The 23,463-nt window shown below is 34.2% G+C and overlaps 2 protein-coding genes and 1 pseudogene across 2 annotated transcripts; all 3 read left to right on the top strand.

Annotated features, from left to right (window-relative positions):
* Positions 1–2,292: 2,292 nt before the first annotated feature.
* LOC108823345 (basic leucine zipper 10) lies at positions 2,293–4,448 on the top strand. The gene is made up of 7 exons (XM_018596526.2): positions 2,293–2,700; positions 2,789–2,870; positions 3,224–3,410; positions 3,477–3,552; positions 3,633–3,758; positions 3,836–4,176; positions 4,255–4,448. Exons 1-7 carry the CDS (start codon positions 2,362–2,364, stop codon positions 4,274–4,276), a joined length of 1,173 nt encoding a protein of 390 aa, XP_018452028.2. The 5' UTR covers positions 2,293–2,361; the 3' UTR covers positions 4,277–4,448.
* Positions 4,449–4,581: 133 nt separating this feature from the next.
* LOC108823344 (putative clathrin assembly protein At4g02650) lies at positions 4,582–7,074 on the top strand. Its single transcript, XM_018596525.2, has 3 exons — positions 4,582–5,369; positions 5,506–6,342; positions 6,580–7,074. The coding sequence occupies exons 1-3, from the start codon at positions 4,697–4,699 to the stop codon at positions 6,855–6,857; spliced, it is 1,788 nt and encodes a 595-aa protein (XP_018452027.2). The 5' UTR covers positions 4,582–4,696; the 3' UTR covers positions 6,858–7,074.
* A 5,882-nt stretch (positions 7,075–12,956) lies between these two features.
* On the top strand, positions 12,957–14,813 carry LOC108825024 (uncharacterized; annotated as a pseudogene).
* Positions 14,814–23,463: the final 8,650 nt, after the last annotated feature.

Here is a 23,463-nt window from a genome sequence, read left to right as displayed (position 1 = left end):
TATATTTATTAATATTTTAAAATTATTGTAAGAATATATATTTTTAAAAATTCAAATAATTGAAAAACAGGTTAAAAGTATTTTAGTTTCTTTCTTAACAACCATAATGTTTTAATACATTCCAATAATAAAATATTAAAATGTAAATATTTTTATTTGTGATTTATTTTATTGCTATAAATTTTGAAAAAAATAATTGTTAAAATATAATTTCACATACTTTAACAACTATTAGTTTTTTCAAAAAAATATTTTTCATCCAAACAAGATTTAATAACTAACACACACACAGAAAACAACAGTTTTATAGTTTTAAAAATTTAAAAATAATTTATGTAAGAAATTTTCTAAGTCGTTTCCAATTTTTAAATATTTTTATTTTGTGTAGTTTATATATATTTGTGATTTATAATTAACTATAACATAATTTCTTTTTATAAAATAATAGTTAAGAACATGTTTTATTTTATTTGGAAATAATAATTACAATATTTTGATAATTTTTGATGGTACATTATAATTATTTTATTTCTATCATGATGTAGTGTTTTTTTTTTTGGTAACTTAAATGATGTAGTATTTTAAAGTAATGTATTAATTTTTTTTTGAAAAAACTAAAAAATACAGCAATGATATAACTGGAAGATCATGATATAACTGGAGCTATATCTAAACCTTCAGCCTGGCCTTCTTCTCTCAAGTTTTATTCTTCCCATCTTCTAGAATGGCTCCAGGATTTTCTTATTGGAAAGTTAAGTTTCAGTCTCATCAGCATATTGTTGGGGCTAAGCTTATTGCTAGAAGTGTAGTGACGAAGGATCTTTGTCAATCAGTAGGCTTTCCTTCTTGGCTTAGCCATATTTTTTGTTAAGGCTTACTCTTTGGTAAGGTCTTTTTGTTGATTGAACTTGATGCTTTGTAACTCCTTTTATATTCAAGTTTTAGTGTTTAAAAAAAGTGAGTTCCACAATTTGTTTTATTTTTTAAAAAGTTTTTACTTTTGTTGTCCGGAGACTATTGTACTATAGTATTTTATAGTTTTTTTCTTCAATTTAGGCATTGGGACTCTCCAAAATAGTGATTTTTCTGCTAAGTTTTGTGTGCATATATTTCAAGGTCTTTTGATTTATGTTTAGTAAAAATAAAAAGTTTGTGGGTTTCATAAATTGAAGTGATTTATGAATGTTTACTTACCTTTTTTTTAAAAAGACCAGTGGATGTTGCACCAACCGGATAGATATTATTAAAATTTGATAGATTAAGTATTCAAATTCAAATTTGTGGTTTCCTAATACACAAATTTTGGATATCTATTTAGATATCAGCGGGTATTTCAATCTGGATCCGTAAAATAATCAAAAGTTTAAAAATATTTTTATAAAATATTAAAAACTTAAAAATAATATAAATTAAACATTTATATAATATTATAAATATATATGTGTAGAATATTATAGAAATTGAAAACATAATATTATAAGACTAGTTATATATATATATTAATATATTAATTATAATCATTAATAAACTAAAAATTTAATATATTTATAATATATTGATCTGGCTATCTAGACTTAAAATCAAGATATCTAGATCTATATTTGGTAGCTTCAAAATTGTACTATCCGGATCAAAATCCAAGTATTCGTATATGATATTCCGGAGTGGATCTTAGATCAGATCTGGATCTCGAAAAATAATTCTTTCTTTTAGAAGTGTATATTCCAGAAATTGAAGTGATTGATGACTGTTTAGTTACTATTTTTAGAAAATATTAATGGATGTTGCACCAACGATTTCTAACCAAAACGATTTTCATAAAATATGATTATATGATTCAAATTGATCCAAATCATTTAAATTGCTTGAAATCGATCTAAGTTAGTCTAAATTTGTGTAATAATATGTTTCTAAAAAATATGATTATATTTTTTTTAGTTTAGTTAACGCTCAATTTTTTTTTAAAATATATAAATGTAATATGTATATAAAATAAATTAATAATTCATTAACACATAGATCTCGTCTCACCCGAATAATCTGTCTATTAACTTCTTTTTTAACACATCCATCCGCCTATTAGCTAATCCTTAACAAAACGCTTAATTATTGCTTATCTATCGATTTCAACGTTGCAGAAAATCAAAAACAGCTAAAGAACTGAAACCGGAATTGTATTTAGAAATGATTTTTTTTTTTTTTTTTAAATGAGGTATTAGTACGTAATAATTAATAAACAACAGAATATTCTTTTGTAAAGTGGACCTAATGCAAGTAGGCAAGATCCGACAAAACAAGTAAAAGACACACCACCCAAAAGTGAAAAGAATCAAAGGAACAAAAGAGAGAAGCAGAGAGGAGATGAACAGTATCTTCTCCATAGACGATTTCTCCGATCCCTTTTGGGAATCATCTCCGCCTTTCGATTCGGACTCGGCCAAGGTCGTCACGGCGGATGAATGGACCGTCGAGATGTTTCTCGAAGAGATCGCTTCCTCTGTGAGCTCGGAGCCTGTCGGAAACAACAACGAGAAGAACAACAACGCGATCGTCGGTGTCTCGTCGGCGCAGTCTCTTCCTTCCGTCTCCGGACAGAACGATTTCGAAGAAGACAGTCGGTTTCGCCGCGATTCCGATGAGTACCGTCGCGTTCTTGAGAACAAGCTCGAGACTGAGTGTGCTACTGTTGTAGCTCTTAGGGTTTCTATTTTCTGTCTCCCTTCTTTTTTAGTTAGTTGTATTGCATGTATAAGAAGAAGATGTGAATCTTGTAAGCTTTGTTGTGCAGGGTGGTTCTGTGAAGCCTGAAGATTCGACTGGTTCTCCTGAAACTCTGTTTCAACCAGCTCAGTCTAGTCCTCTTACTCAAGGTAATAGCTGATCATCATGCTAATTACTTGTTAATACCACATGCATAGCTTCTCTCTTTGCTTCACCATCTTTGTATATTTTGATGACTAAGTCAATGTGCCAAGTTCACTAGAGAACATGGTTCTTTAGAGTAGCCTGAACCATTCCAAGTCTCCTTGAAATATTTTTATTTTATCGGATCAAGTTCCTAATTTTAACATCAAGTTTCAATCTTTTTTTGTGATTTTTTTCCCTGAAATTAAATCTGCTTTCTTGAAGGCCAATAAGATTGGGATGATTTGAGATGGATTCTGGTGGTGTTCAAATGTCTCTTTGTTTCGAGTCTTACACATAGTGAGTTTAATGGTGGTAGGTTCTTTGGTGACGCCTGGAGAAGTTGGTGTCACTTCTTCGTTACTGGCTGAGGTGAAAAAATCTGGTGTACCGATCAAGCAGGTTACTAGTGGATCATCGAGAGATTATTCTGATGATGATGACCTTGATGAAGAGAATGAGACCACTGGTTCCTTGAAACCAGAGGACGTTAAAAAATCTAGGAGGTAAAATGAGCTTCCTTGTTTTGTTGTCTTTTGATGTTTATCTTTACAGAGCCTTGTTGTTTGTAGGATGCTGTCAAATCGAGAGTCTGCTAGGCGGTCTAGAAGGAGAAAGCAGGAGCAAACATGTGATCTTGAGACACAGGTTTCTATATATAGATCCTCTAGTCTAATCCTTCCTATTAATGTCTCCAAGGATGTTAAATGGAGATGTATTTTTGATAGGTTAATGAGCTAAAAGGCGAACATTCATCACTTCTCAAGCAACTGAGCAACATGAATCACAAGTATGATGACGCTGCTGTTGGCAATAGAATACTAAAAGCCGACATCGAGACATTAAGAGCTAAGGTAATAAAACACTTACCTTGTGTTATTCCTCTCCCCACCCTTATGTTTTTGTTAATATAACTAATTGTATTTTCAAGGTGAAAATGGCGGAAGAGACCGTTAAGAGAGTAACAGGAATGAATCCTATGCTTCTCGGCAGATCAAATGGACATAGCAACAACAATAGAATGCCATTAACTGGTAACAGCAGGATGGCTTCTTCATGCCTTCCACCTTTTCAGCCACAATCAAACCTAAACATGGGGGGACTACCAACCATTCCATCTCCAAGACTCGAAAACAGTTTCATTCCTACCCCTTCCTTAAACTCCCAAACTAACTCTCATTTGCAGAGAATAAGAAACACTCAAACTCACCATCCTGCTCCAACCACTAACCCCTATGGCTGGACTACTGAAACTCAGAACGATTCAGCATGGTAAGCTACAAAATAGTTCTTTTTAAAAAGTTCTATGATGTTTATGCATATCAGATTCTTGTTTTCCTCCTTTTACAGGCCGAAAAAATGTGTGGACTGATGAAACAAGAAGCGGGCTTTTTATACACTTAATATTGATATATCTATGCATCTCTCATTTGTAAATTTAACCATGAGAAAAAACATTTGTGAGAACAGTCTCATGGCTTGCTTATACAGTCTGTCTTGGACCATTACAAGACTATTAATAAGAGAACCTGTCTTTCTATTTATAGCTTAGTGTTCAATAACAGATTCGTTCTGTTTTTGTCAAAATTAAAAAAAAAAACAAAAGTGTCATGTCATAGACACCTGACTTTTCTAATTTTTCCATCGATATATTCCGACAACCTCGGCGGTTGCTACATTTTATGTTTCAGAAAGAAAGAAAACAGAGAAACCGAGGAGACAAGAAGACAAGGACGACAACCAAGTTTAAAAAAAGTTGTCGTTCTTCCTTTGTTTTTTTTGTCCTCTCTCCATGGCTTCGAGTAAGCTAAGACGCGCCATAGGAGCCGTGAAAGATCAGACGAGCGTAGGGTTAGCCAGAGTGGGAGGTCGAAGCAACTCTTTAACCGAGCTAGAAGTAGCCATCGTGAAGGCAACGCGACATGACGAGTATCCAGCGGAGGAGAAGTACGTCAGGGAGATATTAAGCCTAACGTCTTACTCACGCAACTACGTAAACGCTTGCGTCTCGATCCTCTCGAGACGTCTCAACCGGACCAAGAACTGGTCGGTTGCTCTCAAAACCTTGATTCTGATCCAGCGGATGCTGACGCAAGGCGATAAGGCCTACGAGGAAGAGATCTTCTTCGCGACGAGGCGCGGGAGCAGGCTGCTTAACATGTCTGATTTTAGGGATGCGGATGGGTCTGGTTCTTGGGATTACTCTGCTTTTGTTCGGACGTATGCTCTGTATTTGGACGAACGGCTTGATTTTCGGATGCAAAGAAGGAAAGGGAAAAACATTGAAGGTGGTGATGATGATGATTCCGGTGATGATGATCATCGAGAGACCAAAACCGATAATCGGTCGAGAGCTCTTGTGGTGACGCCTAAGCCGGTCACAAAGATGAAAACAGAGAGAATCTTTATTAGAGTGCAACACTTACAACAGCTTCTTGATCGGTTCTTGGCTTGTCGTCCAACAGGTGATACTTTATTAACTACTTTTTACTGCCAGTCTAAATCAGGAGCCTGCTTAATACTGTCTACCCCAATATACTTACTTGTGAACCACGTTTCACTTTTGACTTTCTTGGCTAACAAGTAATGTTAGTGCAACAGGTAATGCAAAGAACAACAGAGTTGTGATTGTGGCTCTGTATCCAATAGTGAAAGACAGTTTTCAGATATATTGCAACATAACAGAGATAATGGCAGTGTTGATAGATAGATTCATGGAACTAGACGTTCATGATTCGATCAAAGTCTATGACATCTTCTGTAGAGTTTCTAAACAGTTGGATGAGTTAGATCCATTTCATGGATGGTGTAAGAAAATGGGAGTTGCAAGATCTTCAGAGTATCCGGAATTGGAGAAGATTACAAAGAAGAAACTTGATATCATGGATGAGTTTATAAGAGATAAATCTGTTTTAGCTGCACAAGCACTAAAGTCACCATCGAGAAAGTCTAACAGATCTGAGGAAGAGGAAATCAAAGACATTCAAGAAGATTTAAACTCCATTAAAGCGTTACCAGCACCGAGTCAAGAAGAGGACGAAGAGGAAAAAGAAGAGACGGAAACAAAGAAAGATGTTCAAGAAGTGGTTTCAAGACAAGATCAAGAAGGTGATTTGCTGGATTTAAATGGTGAAGCGGGTGATACAACATGGTCGGTTGGTGATAGTTTGGCGTTAGCGTTGTTCGATGGAGCGGTTGCGACTGAGGCTGTGTCTGGACCGGGGTGGGAAGCGTTTGATGATGATTCGGCGGATTGGGAGACTGCTTTGGTGAAATCAGCGACGAGATTGTCGGCACAAAAGAGTGAGCTTGGAGGTGGGTTTGATCGCTTGTTGCTTGATGGAATGTATCAGTACGGTGCGGTTAATGCGTCCACGGCTTATGGAAGTTATGGGAGTGCGAGTAGCGTTGCGTTTGGTTCTGCAGGAAGACCAGCAGGTAATAAGAAACAAAAACAAAAAGAACTATTCGCATATAGATCATCACCTCATCAGAAGTTCTTTATCAAAAAATTTGGTTTTAAAGATTTTGCTTAAATCGAATTAAAACCATTTTAAAACGGCCTAATTTTGGTTTATTCGGATTATTCGATATATATAATAATGTATATATATTTTTTGTTTTGAAAAAGATAATTCGATATATATTTGATTGCTGAAATATATGATGATGCAGCCTCCATGTTGGCACTGCCTGCGCCACCACCAATGGCCAATGGAAATGGAGGCAGAAATCTGATGACCATGGACCCATTCGCGGCATCTCTAGAGGTGGCTCCACCCCCGTACGTGCAAATGAGTGATATGGAGCAAAAACAAAGATTGGTAATGGAAGAGCAAATGATGTGGGATCAGTACAACAGAACTGGAAGACTAGGTCACATGCAAAACCAACAACAACATTTTCAGGTTCCATACTCCATGGGACCTTATTCTTACACACCTCACTACTGAATTTTTTGTTTCTTGAATAACGCCACTAGATGAAGCGATTTCACTTTCTAAAGATAAAAAATGAAGAGCTTTCTCTTGTCTGATTTTAATTGTAACTCTTCTACTGATTATTTTGCTTGGTAAAAGTTTTAAAGAAAAAGGAAAATGAACCCAATACACCCATCTTTTCTCAAACACATGTTTTTTTTCTTTTTAATGAATGTTAAATTTGTTCAAGACAAAAAAAAATACTTTTGTACGATAGATATGTCATTGTTAGTAGTAAAATATTTTTTAAGAAAAAATTCCACTCTAGCAAGAATCCTTGTCTAGTTGTATTTGTACTTAGTCTTAATGGAGCAGTGTCCACTTATTTCAGGTTTAGGTATTTCCTTATTTTCTTTTGTATATATTGTTGGATTTGTCCATCTTGTTTCAACAGGATATCTTCTGTCTCATATAGGCTTGGGCGTTCGGTCCCCCGTTCGGGTTCGGTTTGGTGTAATCGGGTTTTCAGGTTTTCGGATCATAACATATAAGTCCCATTCGGTAATTGGAGACTTTTGGTACGGGGTCGGTTCGGAACTAACCGGGTTCGGGTCGGTCCGGTTTTAATTTTCAAAACCCGCCTAAACCCGAGAACATATTTGATTCGGTTCGGTAACGGATTTTAACAAAAAAAAAATAACCAAAGAACCGAAACAAACCAAATATAACCGAAGTAAACCAGATTTAACCGAAAAATAACCATACATATTCGAAATTATCCATTGAAAACATAAGACATTTCATCCAGTTCAACTTCCGAAAACAAACTTAAAATAGATAAGATAGCATAAGTCTAAAACCAGAAACAAATAGCAAGCTTAAAAAACAAACACACAAGATTCTTCAACAGATTCTTCAAAATGAAACTTCTCTTCTAATACTTCATGTCTCAAGTAGCTTAGTCTTCCTCCGGAATTGTCTTATCCCCATACTCTGTAAAAAGATCAAAAACGTTTAAAACAACAGTCAAAGTACTAAAAGAATTGAAGAATGAAAGGATTTATATTACCTCTCTCAAGCCTGTCGACTTCTTCTAGATCACCAAGTATTTGAGCATTTGTAAGCACTCTTGACTCCATCTTTACGTCTTGCTTCAGCCACTGCTCGGTACACATTAGGACCTCCACCATGTAGTGTGTAAGACAACTCCTATGAGGTTCAAGAAGCCTTCCACTGGTGCTAAAAGCACTCTCCGACGCAACCGATGAAACCTGCATTGCTAACACATCGCGAGCAATCTCAGACAGAATAGGGAATTTAGACTGGTGCTTTCTCCACCATGAAAGTACATCGTACTCCACTCCTATCATCAGGTCAGGAGTTTCCACGGCTTCTCTAAGGTAAGTCTCCAACTCATCCTTCTTTTCCCTAACCCCCATTTCAGTTACTTTCTGCTTGTACCTAATATCCATCCTCTTGTACCCCACATAATCGGCAGCAAGCTGCATCCTCTCAACAGACTGACTCTGAACTTGCTCGGATGACTGAGATGCCTGGTCATTTGGATCTGATCCGCCTCCATACCTTGCATTGTACTCCTTGAACAAGCTTCTCAACAGAGTGATCAACTTCTCCAACATCTCCTTGTACTCAATGGTATCCAGCTCATACATCTCCTCGAAACACACTTTTGCAAGCTCCAACTTACTGGTAGGATCAAACACAGTAGCCACAATTAGCATCATGTTGATGTTCTTCACACCACCCCAGTATTTGTCAAACTTCTTCATCATCTCTGTCGCCTTTGACTTCAATTCCGGATCATAGCTGCTAGAGAGATCTCTGAGGTTGGTCGCGATAGTCACTATCTCACCATAGCATCTATGCGAGTTGAGTGAAGTCGGAGCTGAAACCACCAAAGTCGAGTTGTAGAAAATCAAAAGAAACTGACACAGCTTGTCCACCGCATTCCAATCCTTTAGCTGAGGAGGTCCCGTCCTACCCTTTTGGCTCCATTCTCAAGCTCCGAGAAGTGATCATTGTAGAGCTTGTCTTCTGCCTCCATTTTATCGAAAGCCACTTTGAACTTCTGAGCAGTTGTCAACATTAGATAGGTTGAGTTCCACCTTGTCTTCACGTCCAGTGGCAAACTTCCTCTTGTAATCTTACCCGCATCAACTTTCAGCTCAAACGAACTCAACCTGTTAGCGTGAGATCTAACGTACGAGATAGCATTACGGATAGCCACAACATTCTGATCTATTTCAGCCATTCCATTTCTAACTATCAGGTTAATAATATGAGCACTGCATCTCAAGTGTAAAAACTCTCCATCTAAGACAAAAGCCTCATCTGAACCCATACAGTAAACATTCTCAAACTTCCTCAAAGCAGATGTATTGGCCGTAGCATTGTCTACCGTTATGCAGAAAATCCTATCTATTCCCCATTCAGACAGACAGTCTAGAAGAACAGTTGATATCGTCTGACCTTTATGATCTGTGATGTGCTTGAATCCTATGATGAGCTTCTTGAGACGCCAAGCAGAATCAATGAAGTGCACTGTCACGACCATATAACTCGCACCTATATAAATTTATAAAAAATCATATGATCAGTTTCAGATAAAGAATAAAATGGTTTCTATTATCTGTAGTCAGAGATTAAAAGATCATGGATTACCTGTAGTTGGTGACACCCAAATATCTGTAGTCAGAGATACTCGTTGCTTGTTACTTATGAACCATTTCTTGAGTGCTTCTTTCCTTTCAACATACATCTTCACAATGTCTTTAGTTGTGGTTCTTCTTGAAAGAGGAGTGAACACAGATATCTACAAACAGAAACATATTATATTAGTTACCTTGTCTACGGAATGATAACAGAATATACATTACAAATTAGAGAACCAGAGAATTTACCTTGTCTACGAAATGTTTCCATGCTGCACTCTCAACAAATGCTAAAGGCAATTGCCCCATCACCAGATCTGATTGGTAGCTTCCCTAAACTGAGTCTCAGTCACCTTTGCCTTCTTAAGTTTCCCTTCATCATCAATAACGGGCTGGGTGTTTTTCTGTCCAGCTGCCCAAGCAAGATGGTTCTTGCATACTCTAAGATGCTTCATCAAATTTGATGTCCCTGACGATGTGAGACAGGAGAATGTGTTCTGGCAGTGGTTGCATTGACACCTATCTCGATCTTCTTTTAATCTTGTGTAGTGTTCCCAAATATCTGATCTTGTCGGGAGGAGACGCTTCACTTTGATCGGTTGAAATGATGCTCCACTAGCTGGCGGAGTTTCTTTCCTCTTTCCCCCGCTATTCGGTGTCCGAATCTCTCTTTCACCGTCATTGTTATTGTTACTTTGGCCAAGAGTTGATGTTGAGTCCATCTGTTAAAAAAAAAAGAGCCGTTAGAGATGTATAATCAAACATGCAAGCCATTAGAGATGTAAAATCAAAAACAGATTTCAAATCAGAAAGACAACAGATGATGATGATACTATATGAAGAATAAGAGCCGAAGAAAGAGAGAGACAATACTTGTGAAATAATTCTCGAATGGTCGGATGAAGAACAAGATGGAGCCGGTCGGTGATTTATAGTAGCAAGTTTGAGCTTCATAATGATGAAAATCAACAATCGATGCTGCTTTTTCGAAACTAGGGTTCGTCTCTTCGTCACCTCGCCGTTGTTGTAATGAACTCAGGAACCGAAGAGATTCTCAATATATGTGTAAAAGGTATAATGAATGTAAGCATATGCGACATGATTTTAATGCTCGGTCCAAACGGTTACCTACTTTGGACATCGGTTTAATACCGACCCGAACCGTAGTCCAAAATGTTGGGCCTTAAAAACCCATTCGGTATTTTGAACAGATCCGTTACCGATCCAGACCCACGAGTTTGGTTCGGGCTAAGGTATGGGCTTCGGGTTCAGTATAATGCGCCCAGGCCTAGTCTCATACGTATCTTCCAATATCCAAAGTTACTTTCAGCTAACATGAGTGATTTATGAACCGCCAGAAACTCTGTTGTTTCTATGTTTTCCGCAGAACCTCAGCTTGTTATAGATTTCTAGATTTAGGTACGTGAACTGTTCTGATATCAACTGTAAAACCTAAATCCACAGAAACACTTTCAATACAAAATATCAATGAACATTAAATAGTTATCTTCAATTAACAATTCCATTAACAATCATTACATCTATATTATTAAAATAGAAGTATATTTAATTTTTGTAATTACTTACTTTCCTATGCCACTGAAAATTAAATTAAATTTCTTATTTTGATGTTTATCTTTTTCAGTTGAGTTAATGTGTTGTCCTAATATAAATTAAATTATTTATTTTAATGTTTGTCTTTTTCAGTTGAGTTAATGTATTAACCTATTCCATCCGTTTCATTTTATTTGTCGTTCTAGGTTAATGCACACGGATTAAGAAATCATATAATTTTGTATATTTTCAAAATAAAAACACAATTACCTACACATCTAACCATATTTCAACCAATAAAAAAATGAAGAATTTTTTTAATAAATTTTGCATTGAAACTCTAAAACGACACTTATTTGGAAACGAAATTTTTTTCCTACAACGACAATTAAATCGAAACAGAGGGAGTAATATAAAATTTAACTTTCTTTCTCTATTAAATCAATTTCGAAATTATTTATAGTTTTATTAGTGCTGTCTTTTCAGTTTAATAAATACATTTTCCAATTCTAAATTTACCACATTTAATGATAATAAAAATCGCATATGGTATAGTAAGAAAATTATTGTGCCGTCACTTACGTGAGATCCTGCAACTACATGCTATCTTTTAATATTTGAACCAAACCAATTTTTATGTTAAGTTTAAGTTTTTGGCATACATTATTCAAATTAATTTGTTATATTTATTTTTACTTTTAGATTTTGAGAATTTTATATTTTTAAAAACAATTTAAATGAATTATCTGAACTAGAACATGAACCGAAATTATAAATACCCGAACAGGGCTAAAACCTTTCACCCCAAAAACCTAAAACCCAAAGAGACCTGAATCAAATCCGAGTGGATAACTAAACGCCCGCACCTACTACAAGATATAGAAACTGAATCACCTTATTTATTTTCGAAAAATTATTTTCCCTTGACTTTCTCATCAGTCTACAATAATTATGAAAACTAATTGTCAAAATCCAATCTGAAAATTATTGAACACTTAAGCTCATTTATAATAAATTAGCAGTTAGATCAAATATATATTATATTACATTTCATTTTCGTACAAATTTTAATCTTAATTTTTATATGTCAAAAATTTGTTAAAAGTTTAACAATTATTTTTTCTTACAAATTTTATAACTAATGTATCATTTTTAATAGCATACTAATCATATTGTTTATTTCATATTTATCATTCAAAATCTTTGTTTGCTATATATCTTACACATACATCCAATCACATAAATGTTAGATTTGTTTAGGTGATCTCCAGTGTTGTTGATATATTTTTCGTTAAATGCAAAAATATAAAATTACTTATTTAATATGATTACATTTACAAATATAACATTTAGTACAAACACAAATTAAAATTTAAAATTAAATATATGTATGGTTGCGCGAATATTTTTGCGTTCTAGGAATAACGATAAAAAAGTGAGATTGTTTTTTTCAAATTTATGTTAACAGAAAACCAAATATTTGGAATTCGAAAGCATTATCACCCGCACCTATACTATTTTAATTAGGATAACTGAATTTATATAAGAATATTTTATTAAAATTTTAATTTTAGTTTTTTTTTTATAACTGTAAAAATTAGTTTTCGATCTAAATTTATGATCAAATATTATAAATATATCATTTAATACAAACTAAAAACAAAAACAAAAATATTCATACGGTCGCAGATCAATATCTAATATTTGTTTAATTAGATTGATTCGATTTCACACCTGTGAAACGACGTTGACCAATTTCTAATATATTCAAACTTAATCTTATAACCAAATTTCTCGAACTGATCAACTCCCAAAACGTTGTTTAACTTCACAAAAGTTCATGATTCTCTCTGCTTTCAAACAACGTCAGAAGCAAAACTCTCCAAGGTCCATCATTTTAACTGAGATGTGCCACTTGGACGTGGATCTTCACTGTGCCAAGTCCCCCCCACCAGATGTGATCCACAATTTCGAGACGCACCCCCACAAGCTCACACTTGTCAAGAAACTGACCAAGATCGAATGTTCTGCTAATTGCGGGAAGGCTGATGATGATGGGTTTACATACGAATGTGAAGAATGTGATGTAGCCTTCCACGTGGAATGTGTTTGGCATCCAGAAGCAGCAGAGCTAAATTACTCACCAGAGGTAAACCATATTCTTACCATTCCTTGCATCCTCTTAAGCTCCTCACGGGTGAACCCCCACACTATTCTGATGGTAAATGTCGTCTTTGTGGAGGGATGACTGATATAAATTTTTATCATTGTTCCTCTTGTAACTTCACCTTGGATATGCGTTGTGTTTTGAACCCACCACCACAATCTCTTTTGGATTTGAAAGTTCAGGATCACCAACTCACCCTTCTTCCACGACTCGATTCGTTTACTTGTAATGCTTGCGGCCTCAAGGGAGATCGAAGCCCTTACACTTGCTTTGATTGTGGTTTCATGATCCATCAAGACTGTATTGGCCTTCCGCGTGTCATCAACATCAATCGCCATGATCACAGTGTTTCTCGTACTTCTGTTCTTGGTGTTGTGGATTCTGTGTGCGGAATTTGTCGCAAGAAGGTGGACTGGAAATATGGAGGGTTTCTTGTCAGAGGTGTCCCGGCTATGTCGTTCATTCCAAATGTGCTACCAGAAAAGATGTGTGGAACGGGAAAGAACTCGAAGGAGTACCTGAAGAAGAAGAAGAAGATATAGAACCGCGTATGTGGTGATAGATGACAACACAATACATCATTTCAGTCACAAAGAGCATTACCTCAGACGAATCCATGGGAATGATGGTATTCTGTACGAGGAGGAGAAGAAACGATGCAATGCATGCACCCATCCCATCGGTCTCCAATCCTTTTATGGCTGTGTGCATTGCGATTTTTCTCTCCATAAGAAGTGTGCTGAATGTCCCAAAAAGAAATGGCATGTGTTACACAATGAACGGCTCACTTTGGAGACAAACAAGGAGCTACGTGGCTTCAATTGTTACGCTTGCGATCTAATGTCCAATGGTTTCATGTACCAGCATGGGTGGATGAAGTTTGATGTGTTGTGTGGTTCAGTTTGTGAGCCATTTGTCCATCCAAGTCATCCCCACCATCCCTTATACTACACTCCCACAGAAAAAGAGGAAATATGTAAAGGTTGCAACATCAAGGAAGATTGTGCGTTGAGGTGCATTAAAGATGATTGTGGATTTGTATTGGGCTTCACATGCGCCACTCTACCTCAAGTGATGAAGCACATAACATACGATCATCCTCTCTCACTATGCTATGGTGAAAAAGAAGAGGCAAGTGATAAATTCTGGTGTGACATTTGTGAGAAAGAAACCAACCCAAACTATTGGTTCTACTACACATGTAAAGATCAACATGCTAGTTTGCATACAAGGTGTGTGCTTGGAGAATTTGCAGGGTTTATGCCAAGAAGCTTAGCAAACTTTTGGGACAAATCGTTTGAGGTGGTGCTCAATAATAGTGCAACTCGCCCAATTTGCAGCCCATGTAAGTCCCTTTGCATCTACCCTATCATCCTCAAGGTGCTTGGAACTTCGGGGACATACATTTGCTCTATGCATTGTGCAGCTTTGCTCGATAGATGAGCAAAATGTTTACTTGTTTCAGTTTGTTATATATATTCTTCCTTGGACAAGTTCACTTCCATTATGAGTTGATCTCTAATTTGTATCGTTTCCATAAGGTTTGTTATATCTTGAAAAATATAGGTAACAAATTATCGAGGACTAAAAGAACAATCACAGCGTGTAACGAGTGTTGTTGCACATGTCACCATTCTTTGTGTTGTCTCCACTTCTTCAAACATCGAAGAAATAAATATATCACAAAACCTTGATGAGTTTATCAAAGCATTTTTTTATAGATTCGTAGCCGGTAGCCTTCTTCGGCCCACCTGTGTAGAAGAAAATCTGAAGTTAATTACGTAAAAGAACAATCACACATATCACCACATTGTTCCTTTCTTTGTGTTGTTTCCTTCCACCTATTTAGACATCGAAGAAAGATGTTTAACCAAGGTTTTTTTTTTTAATAAACTGTATGGCCTCCTTCAATATAATAAGGAAATCTGAAATTTAATTACCATATGGAAATTGGAAATGTTGTGTAATCGTTTTCCAGACCTATTAGTCTAATTGTCAAATCCACATATTTCTGTAACTTTACTGAAAGAAAAAAAGAAGAAGATAAAGGAAAACCTGAACGTGGATAAAGAAGAATAAGCTCATTGACCCCGTTGGAGCTCAAATCGAGGATGCATGTTATGTTGATATCCATGCTAACAATGCTGTCTTGGATAGTTTGAGGAATAATTCGAGAGACAGAAGAAGGTTCTCTTACAAGGCTAGGCACGATGTCAAGGACAAGAGCCAGCTTCCTTTTTTGGTGTTCAAATACACGGACGAGATTACCTGCAACTCATGGAAGCTTCAGCTTCAGCAGACATCATCTGGTTGATATGAAACACTAACTCGAAAGAAGGTATTGTCTATCCATATGGTTACAACTGTCCCATTATAACCCAACTAGGCTCGAAAATCCCGACGTCCGGTGAGGATTTATATGCAAGGTTTACCCTCTATAATCTCCTTTCAGCTCCAAACCAACGTTGTAACTTGTCACCGTCCTTCCAATAGCTCTGTTCTTCGCTACCGTAGGGATTGGATTGGGTCTCTATAAAGTCATCATCATCATGCCCTTCATAGGTAACAAATCATCACTACACTTCACATTGAGAAATCAAAAATAACGCAGCTGTAAGTCCGATTTTTTTGTGTGTTTACTTCTTCGGTTTAGTGTTGTGCCCGTTGTATTATTACCACCAGAAACATCCGGTGAACTACTTGCTCTTGGCGATCTTCACTTTGGAGTTGTAGGACCTTAATTTACAAAGGGGCACAATCTGAATAATTGTAAGATAGATTATAAAGAACATTGAATAAATATAGAAATACCATGAATCAAACGAGATGGACAATGAGTTTTTGCAGAGTCAAGACTTGGAAATCTCTTTCCTTAACTCAAAAATCGCCCCGTAGTGTGACGGTTGCATGACGATTAGAGTCCCAGGATAAAACTGCATCTTTCTTCTTTTCACAATCACTTGAATAAGAAGCCTAGCAAACCTTTATTATGTGTGTACTCTCATTGAAAAATGAGAAGAAAAATAAGAAGAAAAATGGAAGAGATTGTTGTTCTTCACCACGTACTTAATGGAATGAGATGAAACATTATATAGCCTCACAAATGCCAAAAACGTTTTTGGTCTTAGTGGAGATAGTGCAACATTAATTTTTTGTTATTAACTACAAAATTAAAGAGATTTCTTAGCTTGGTGACCAAGACTAATTCTTAACAAGAATTAATGAGTTTTGACCAAGTTTTATTCTCTAAAAGACTTGTTTATTTTTCTAATCAAAATTTCATTTATGTAGTGATCAATTACATAAAATAAACTTTGATTAAAAATATAGGTTGTTGGATCATTATCCATGTACCTGAACTATTATCTAAACCAAACTCAAGTCCGAGTTTACATTGACTCAACTTGGTGTGCGCACTTGGTTTAGTATATATTCACATATCTCTATAATTGTCTAAGGTTATCAACCTTGTTAGACTTCTCCACACTGTCCATTTTGTGTTGTTAAAGCAACAATCTTAAGACAAATATTTCTCATTCAAACAAACTTCAATTTTAACATATGTATTAAAATTGAGTTCCAACAATCCCCCACATGAATAGAAATGATTCTAAACAAATAAGACTCGATAAAAAGACTTTTGAGAGTACAAGCGAAAAGTCCACTGCAAATGAGTTGGTAGCATGTTTCAGCTTTGAACCAGTCATTGACAATAGATATCGGGTTTACTCGACCAAAAGGTGACATGATGTCTTGAACCCTCCAATCTTTGGTGTAAACCGAGACAATATCTATCGCACAGTTTATTTTCTCACATAATCAGATTCTCTATTGTGTTCATTGTGGCCATGAACTATTCCTGGTTTTCATGAGTGAACTTAGAGAATATAGCCTTTACATTCATTCTCTTAGAAACGGCCCCATTTCACACTCATTAGGTGATTGACCATAAAAAGTATTGAGTAATACTCCGCTTTAGAAGCTATGGAATCATTAAAAGCTAATGCTTATCCTTCACAAAATACAAGTAGCACTGTATAATCATCCTGAGAACTGGGTAGAAACCGAAGTCTCACAGTGCTTTTGGTGGGTTCAGTTTGACTTAGTTTTTCTCTTTGAACCTATTTCTTGGGATCTCCAATCATTTAGGTAGAGTTACCGCCAAATGTCCTCTTAATTCATAGGCTTTACACCCGTTCCTCTTGATGATTTCGAATTTGATCTCGTGACACACCTTTGTTAATCTAATTATTATAGGTTGTCCAACTGGATATAATCTATTGAGATTAATCCGTTTGAGATAAATTATCAAATGGTTGTATGTCATCTTCTTTGAAGATACTAAAAACCAATATACAAAATATTTAGTGTTCTACCACTATTATTTTTTATCACGCCATGAAAACTTTTACCAAATTTTGATACGCTTAGTTCCAAATGCTATGAACATATGTTTCAAAATTAATCTGTTTCATAGAGTTAATTTATAAAATTATAATGATGTGTTTTCACTATCAAGCGTTAAGACAAATCCGCTTGTGGACTTTTAGTTTCTAGAACCGGATAGCCAATTAAGATAATTGTATCCATTCATGATGTAACTATAACTTTTATGAAGCTCAACACTTTTGTTAAAATTTTATAGTGTTAACAACCTGGAATACTCATGTGGTGACTTAGTATATGTATATAGTCTGCCAGATTCAGGCTTACACAACTTTGAGAGGTGTTCTAGACTTTTAGTTGAGCTATAATGTATTTTGTATCTCACAAATGAGTTTAAGACCAATGATTCCTACAAAATATATAGTAATCTATATTACTATATTCACATTTTGTAACCTCATGCCATAATTGTCAAACTTTCCACTAAAACATTTTTAGTTTGTTTAAGCAACTTTTTATGGTGAGATTTAAATATCAAAATATATCCATGTCATTTTTGGACTTAGCTTAAATCCATATAACATTTCACATCCATCCCTAGGATTCTTACGTTTCGTAATTTTGTAATGTTTAGAACATTAGTATTACATTGGTTCTTGGAGTCAAGAAATTCAAACAATGTTTTTACCGCAAAAACTTTGAATCACAAGACTAAACTTGTACTTGTAATCCAGCCACCAATTTTCAAATCTCGTATTGAAAATATATTTATACTCAAGGCCTTAAACCTATTTAATAAATATGTGATGTACCATGTATGATTTTTCATAATGGAGTCTATTTATATTAAATGGTTTCTTTCTGTGAAGGCGCCTTTGATGTATAAAAAACATTTCTGAAATTTCTTACTCATTCTCAAGAAGAAAACAATTTAGAAATCTTCACAATACATTTTTTCCTTACGAGCTCGTTTGCTACGTCTCGGCTTAATTCAAAATGTGATTGCTTCTCTTTGACTATGAGTTTGTTCTACATACTCATATTCTAAGAAAAGTGTATACATTTTTACATGATTATATTAGCATAAATATCTGGTTTATTTGATTTATAAATCAGATACCAAGAATCACCAAAATTGTGGGGGTTTTTTTTTTTTTTTCTTTATAGAAAAGGTGATGTTGCGCTTTTTGCTATGCACTCCCACATTTTAAGGTATGTATACAAATGTATGTTACCTTTCAAAATTTATATGGCTTCTTGCCAATATGTGGTAAGATATGTTTTCCCCCACATTTCATGAGATTACTCAAAATCTTTTTGTTCTCATACAAAACTCCTTTGCATAAATAATTTTATTTCTCTAGGATTTAATATTGAATAAAATTCAATTATTAGTATTCTCCAAGACAAACATATTCTTCATGAGTATTTCTCTATTTTTAATACGGTCATGAAAATAAATATTGTTCATGCCACATAAAAATGAGTTATATCCATCATTAATCCTATGCTTACAGCAGTAGACATTAATGTGAAAATCCGACAAGTTTCAGAACTTGATACGATCATATGTGGCAGACCCTTACCAAAACTAAATTTGGTGTGTCGACTCACTAGATTTTTGACCATTATTATCTCTATCACAATCAGAGTAAATAAAGTGTGGACATTCAGATAAAAATCAGAATTCCAATATATCACATATGATCATATATGGCAGACCATTCCCAAGATGGGATGTCGACTCATCATATTTGTTGTCATGTTATCTTTATTAGTCAATCTTCAAGACAAATCAGAAATATAAATGTATTCTCATATACATATATATTTAAATTAGATTACTAATTTTATGATAATCATACTGAATATATATATTCAAAAGATACATAGTTATATTAGTATGTTATCCAACTTGAGATACTCAATATCACAATTTAAAAAAAAAAACATTGTGATTAAATTGCAATAACAAATTAGATTAAATCTCTAGAATTAATAAAATTCTAAGATAACTAATTTCAGTAAATGCAAATTCTAGAAATTAATACAGTTTAATCCTCTAGAATAAATTACTCAAATAATCTGAAATTATTCTTAAATATCACAAAGAAATTGGGAAGGATGGCAAATGAGACCTGGTCAGAGTTGTTATTAACTAAAACCAACGTTCAATAAATCAAACAAGCTCAGAAATACTAGGCCATTTAATACCAAGTCAAAGCATGAATTTTTTTTTTTAACTCTTTTTTAATTTAAAAATTAAATGAGTCAATTCCAAAACTGTTACCACTTTCTTAGAAAAGCACTAACTCGTTCAAAGCTTAACAAATCACAAAACTTGAAAGTATTTTATTTAAATGATTTTTAAACTTTGCTGTTCACAAAGAAACCACAAGCATGATGAAACTTAATTGATTTATTTCAGAAACACTGAAAGTTTTATAAAGACAATCATAAATAACTTCAATCAGTCAAAAGATTTGATTACCTCTGAAATTTTGTTGAGAGTTCAACAAGTATCAGACCAGGTAAGAAGTTATATTTTATATAAATAACCAATGCAAAATATCACAATAAATTGCATAAGGTTAAGAAGAATATCACCGAGTTCTTCTGGTTTTTGTTGAACAAATACAACCAAATCTATATGATTTCATCATATAGAACCTGCTCTTTCAACCAAAAACAACTTCACAATTATCAGATCGGTTAGTGCATAAAAGCAATAAACGATTAATGAGTTAAGATTAATAGGATTGTAGGACCTTAATTTACAAAGGGGCACAATCTGAATAATTGTAAGATAGATTATAAAGAACATTGAATAAATATAGAAATACCATGAATCAAACGAGATGGACAATGAGTTTTTGCAGAGTCAAGACTTGGAAATCTCTTTCCTTAACTCAAAAATCGCCCCGTAGTGTGACGGTTGCATGACGATTAGAGTCCCAGGATAAAACTGCATCTTTCTTCTTTTCACAATCACTTGAATAAGAAGCCTAGCAAACCTTTATTATGTGTGTACTCTCATTGAAAAATGAGAAGAAAAATAAGAAGAAAAATGGAAGAGATTGTTGTTCTTCACCACGTACTTAATGGAATGAGATGAAACATTATATAGCCTCACAAATGCCAAAAACGTTTTTGGTCTTAGTGGAGATAGTGCAACATTAATTTTTTGTTATTAACTACAAAATTAAAGAGATTTCTTAGCTTGGTGACCAAGACTAATTCTTAACAAGAATTAATGAGTTTTGACCAAGTTTTATTCTCTAAAAGACTTGTTTATTTTTCTAATCAAAATTTCATTTATGTAGTGATCAATTACATAAAATAAACTTTGATTAAAAATATAGGTTGTTGGATCATTATCCATGTACCTGAACTATTATCTAAACCAAACTCAAGTCCGAGTTTACATTGACTCAACTTGGTGTGCGCACTTGGTTTAGTATATATTCACATATCTCTATAATTGTCTAAGGTTATCAACCTTGTTAGACTTCTCCACACTGTCCATTTTGTGTTGTTAAAGCAACAATCTTAAGACAAATATTTCTCATTCAAACAAACTTCAATTTTAACATATGTATTAAAATTGAGTTCCAACAGGAGTTTGGCTCTGGCTTTAGTTTTTGGGTTGACATGACATGTGCCTTCACTTATGTTAAGATCAACAAATGTTTTCTGCCCACGTTCCAAATGCAGGCTTAGTATATGGTAGCATTCTTTACTCTAGCAACTTTAAAATGTGAAAGTTTCACTAACCATTACAGAGAATAAGACATTTTAGATATTAAGTGTAGTAGTTCTGGTGTTGTTAAAAAACAAAACAAAAAGTTTAGTAGTTCTGGTAGCATTCTTCTGATCAATGGTTGCTTGGCATCTATAATATTCTGCGTATACATAGTTTATGATATTTTTGGACAATCTGATCAAACGCTACACAGACAGTTTCGCTCTATCTGGACATCATCAATCTCTTTTTGTTCACATCTTACTGTATTTAGAGGCTTGCAAAGATGATGATGATTAGGAGGATGAGGTAATCATGGCTTTGTAATCTTTCACAAAATGTTATAATAATAAGAAAGTGTTGTTTGTATATATGTTTCATGGTTACGGTTCACATGTCCATGTGATTATAGAGGGAACACAGAAAACAGAGACAGTGGATCAAGAAACGATTATTACGAAAATGCCAAAGTATATGTGTGTAGTGTAGCTAAGGACATTCACGGGAAGAGTTAGACTTTTTCCTCGAAAGAAAAAGAAAGAGTTATTCTTGGGTTCACCCCCTAGGGTGAACCTTTAGGTTCACCCACCAATAGAAACTTGTCATTTTAGATTTAATATCTTTTAATTAAGGAAATAAATAATTTGTCAAATTATATTATTTTTTCAAAATAAAATTTAAAAATAAATAAAAACAGTATATAAAAACGAATTAAAAAAAAATTAATGTTGTCAACAAAACACTAAACCCTAAACTCTAATACTAAACCCTAAACTCTAATACTAAACCCTAAACTCTAATCATACACCCTAAACCCTTGGGTAAACCATAAACCCTTGGAAAAAACACTAAACATGTTGTCAACAAAACACTAAACCCTAAACTCTAATCCTAAACCCTAAACCCTTGGGTAAACCCTAAACCCTTGGGTAAACTCTAACCCTTAGAAAAACACTAAACATTTGGATAAATTCTAAACTATAAATCTTAAACACTAAACTCCAAATCTTATAAATAAATATTTTTAAAAATAATCTTTACTGAGAACTATTGTTATTTTTATTTATTTAATCTTTTTATTTATTTTAAAAGTATAATATAATTTGGCAAGTTATTTTTGTTTCCTTAATTAAAAGATATTAGATTTAAAATAACAACTTTCTATTGGTTGGTGAATCTAAAGGTTCACCCTAGGGGGTGAACCCAAGAAAAAGTCAAAAAGAAATGGGATAACTGAAGTCATTGAAAAAATGAATAATTAAAGACTAGGCTAAATCTTTTCCAGACAAGTAACAGACTAGTATTTTGTTGAAGCTTTAAGGTTTATAGTTTAGATATCTATCTTAGAGTATGGAATTTGGATGTAGACTAATCTTGTTTGTTTAAGAAAAAAGTAGTATATATTTCTTTTTATCTTTTTTGTCAAATCTTAGTTTTGATACACTATTTTGATATTAGTTTTAAGTGTCAAAATCAATACTATTGATTTTGAAATTTTTTTTTGTGAAAAACTATTGACATGTTGGTATAAATTAATTTTGGCTAAATAATAATCCCACTATAAAATACATATAAATTTATATTTAAATTTTTTATTTAATACATAATTATAAAATATGTGATGTGAATCACTCTTTGAATGTGCAGAAGTAATTTAAAACATGGGAAGCCTCGAGCTGTGTGTTGAAGAAAAGGAAAGCGAATGTTTAGAATTCGATATGCTCCAAATGCAAATCGACAAAACGAAAATAATGGTAACGAGAGTGATCGATCCAAATTGGGAAGTATTGTACCAGCTCATGTTGCTGCTTCATTTTAATCATGTCTCCTAATTATTTAACGGTTTTCTTATGTAATAGCTTCCGTATAAGTCTAATTACCTCCTTGGATGCTTCTGTATGCATGTCAAAGTTGTAGGTTGTAGCATGATGTGGGAAAAACAAGAAACAATGGAGTTTATTTTAACTTAAGATCCCACGATAACTCTGTACGTAATTAGATTTCTGAAATTTGCGTTGGCCATGCAATTATGATGCTTGAGGGCGAAATGTACGAACGTATTAAATGGTCTGTACTTTTTTTTGTTAACCGGAGATATCCAGCGGATCGTGATCCAAC

The sequence above is a fragment of the Raphanus sativus genome, chromosome 9 (genome assembly GCF_000801105.2).
Source record: "Raphanus sativus cultivar WK10039 chromosome 9, ASM80110v3, whole genome shotgun sequence".
NCBI lineage: Eukaryota > Viridiplantae > Streptophyta > Magnoliopsida > Brassicales > Brassicaceae > Raphanus > Raphanus sativus.
Note: the sequence above shows the minus strand (reverse complement) of the source record. Positions and strands in the feature narration are given on the sequence as shown.